General features: G+C 38.6%; 1 protein-coding gene across 1 annotated transcript; it reads right to left on the bottom strand.

Moving 5' to 3' along the window:
- Positions 1-396: 396 nt before the first annotated feature.
- On the bottom strand, positions 397-1,840 carry LOC101862608 (zinc finger and SCAN domain-containing protein 22; the record flags this gene model as incomplete). Its single annotated transcript, XM_005107702.3, has 1 exon — positions 397-1,840. A coding segment is annotated over one exon (914 nt), but the record flags the coding sequence as incomplete, so codon positions are not given.
- Positions 1,841-2,604: the final 764 nt, after the last annotated feature.

The following is a 2,604-nucleotide window of genomic DNA, read 5'->3' as shown; positions in this document are numbered from 1 at the left end:
TCCCATTTCAAGTGTAAGAAAAGTTAATCTCATACTTCAAGTGAAGAAAGTATTTAAAAGAGTCTAGGAGGGACTTTTAAGAATGCAGGGTGGGTTTGTAAAAAAGCAAAATTAATATACGTGAAATAAAGATATCGCAGATTTTCCCTTATTGTTGGAGGTGCTGGAACATAACTCCAACGGTATTTGAAGGAATACGGTATACAGTCATACAAGTGGTATCTTTATATTAACCCTATCCGTACGCCCTGGGGTCATTTTGTACCCCTGGGGTTGTATTTTACAATAGTTCTAGTGCAAAGATCTCTTTGAAACTTTCAGTATTTTTCAAAAAATTAATTTGACAGACTGCTATGCAAAGCATACGGATCGGATTAACGAGTAAATTTCCTTTTTGAAAAGTGGTGGCATAGAGTTGCCTACGTCGTATGGATACGATAGTAAAACACGACGTACGGAGAGGGTTAAATACTCTGATTTCATGTTAATTTCAATATCAAACCTCCCCCGGTCCCTTAGTTATTTTTTCTGTTTTTTAGGCCCTAAAAAAAAAATTGAACCTGGATTCCAGGCTCACTTCTTATTCTAAAGCTATGACAATAGTGAGTATGCACAAAATGGCAAGAAAACATGGGAACCCCCCTCCGCCTCCCCATTCTAAAAAACATGAAGAAAAACAAAGGGAAAATATTACGGCTGAGTAAGAAAAGGTTGTCCATGATGCTTCCCTTTCCCTTGAAGATCAATATTATACGTGAACCCTGTGCGTAAGTCTGTGTGGGGTTTTTTCAATTTGCCTCTTTACAGACCCTAATGATACAATTATAATCATAAATGGACCTGAACTGTACACGGGTAACAGAATTCTCTCTTGCGTTGAAGCAATCTCACATCAATACCCAGCTGAATGTGTTGCTAAAAACATGTCACAACTGCAATGACTTCCTCTTTTGAAATTCAAGAGGATCGATGTGCGTTATCTTCAGATGCTGTTTCAAGTTTCTCCTGGACTTGAATCTTTCATCACACACATCACACTTGTAAGGCTTTTCCCCAGTGTGCAACAAAGTGTGTTGCTTCAAGCTACTTGCCTGATTAAACCTCGCCTCACATACGTCACATTTGTAAGGTTTTTCACCTGTGTGTATGAGTATGTGTCGTTTTAAGCTACTTTCTTGGTTAAACCTTGCATCGCACAAACCACAAATGTGAGGCTTTTCTCCTGTGTGTATCAATTTATGTCTCTTCAAGTGACTCGATCTGATAAATTTTGCCCCACACAAATCACACTTGTATGGCTTTTCTCCTGTGTGTAGCAAAGTGTGTTCCCTTAAGTAATCTGAACGGTTAAATTTTTCACCACAGAAATCACACTGGTATGGTTTTATCCCAGCACGAATCAAAACATGCTTTTTTATGTCTTTCCTGTACTGAAAATTTTGATCCAAAAAATTAAAATTGTTCGGATTATCACTGAAATGTTTCACTTTTTCTCTACTGAGTTGAACTTCCGGAGCTAAGGGTCTACCCAAAGTACTATATGGGTAAAAATTCTTGTCCTGGAAGTTAGACTCCTGAGAAATCACATCATGCACTTCTTGAGGAGACCCAGATTGCAAGAATCCAATATGGCCTAAATCAGGCTGATATGTATCCGGTCTTGCCACAGATTTCAGAACGGAGCAATCCATCTCATCCAGGACGGATTCCCCCTCTTCGAGAGCTGACGAGCTGGAGGCAGCAACAGACTTGCATGGGATGGAGCTCTTTCGCTTAGATCGTCCACTGCCGAGACCACTACTAGACCCAGGCAACTTGTACGCAGGTAGAGGACTTGGACCTGATCAAGAATAGAGAAAAAACACAAAACAAAGTAATCACATCTGGTGGAAGAATGAAAGATAAAGTAGGCCCTACTGTAATATAAGTAGATTTGGAATAACTTCAAATTTTTACTACATGAGTACAGTAGAAAAAACTGGCAGTAATATATAACATTTCTAATAAAATAACAGGAAAAGCCTCAACAAACTAAGAGGTCATTTTTCTGATGTTGTAAAGGTAGAGCCAATGGCAGTAAACCCATTACAGGAGAATAGACTCCCCCTTTTCTGTCACAACCAAACTACTTAAAATACTTCATGCCCTGGTCCCCTGATCCTTACAGAAGTCTTGGGTTGACAGCAATATTTTTTACAAAACTGCAAGCTGAGGGGTGAGTTCCATATGTCAAAGGGTAAACACAGAGTATGCAGCAGCTTACACTGAAATCCATACCAATTTTGGATTGAGAAAACTATTCCTCTTCATATTCTTTGACTACCTGTTTATCTGCCGCCAGACACAAAGTGTGTATAGTTTACATGGCTATTGGCAGCACAAGAATGGTCAAATCTGCTAAATTGCCTAAATCAAGGTTTCCGTCAAAGAGAGATACAACTGAAATGCATGGTGTCTAAAAAAGAGAACCCACTTCATAGGTAAAAATCTTGGTCATCTCAGCACTAGCTTCAACAAAACTTCAAACAAATAAAATTCAAGCAGGGTGAAGTCAAGTTTATATATATGAATTATTTGAAAGAAAATCAGTTATGTTCAAGAAAT

This window comes from Aplysia californica, unplaced genomic scaffold, assembly GCF_000002075.1.
Source record: "Aplysia californica isolate F4 #8 unplaced genomic scaffold, AplCal3.0 scaffold00623, whole genome shotgun sequence".
Taxonomy (NCBI): domain Eukaryota; kingdom Metazoa; phylum Mollusca; class Gastropoda; order Aplysiida; family Aplysiidae; genus Aplysia; species Aplysia californica.
Note: the sequence above shows the minus strand (reverse complement) of the source record. Positions and strands in the feature narration are given on the sequence as shown.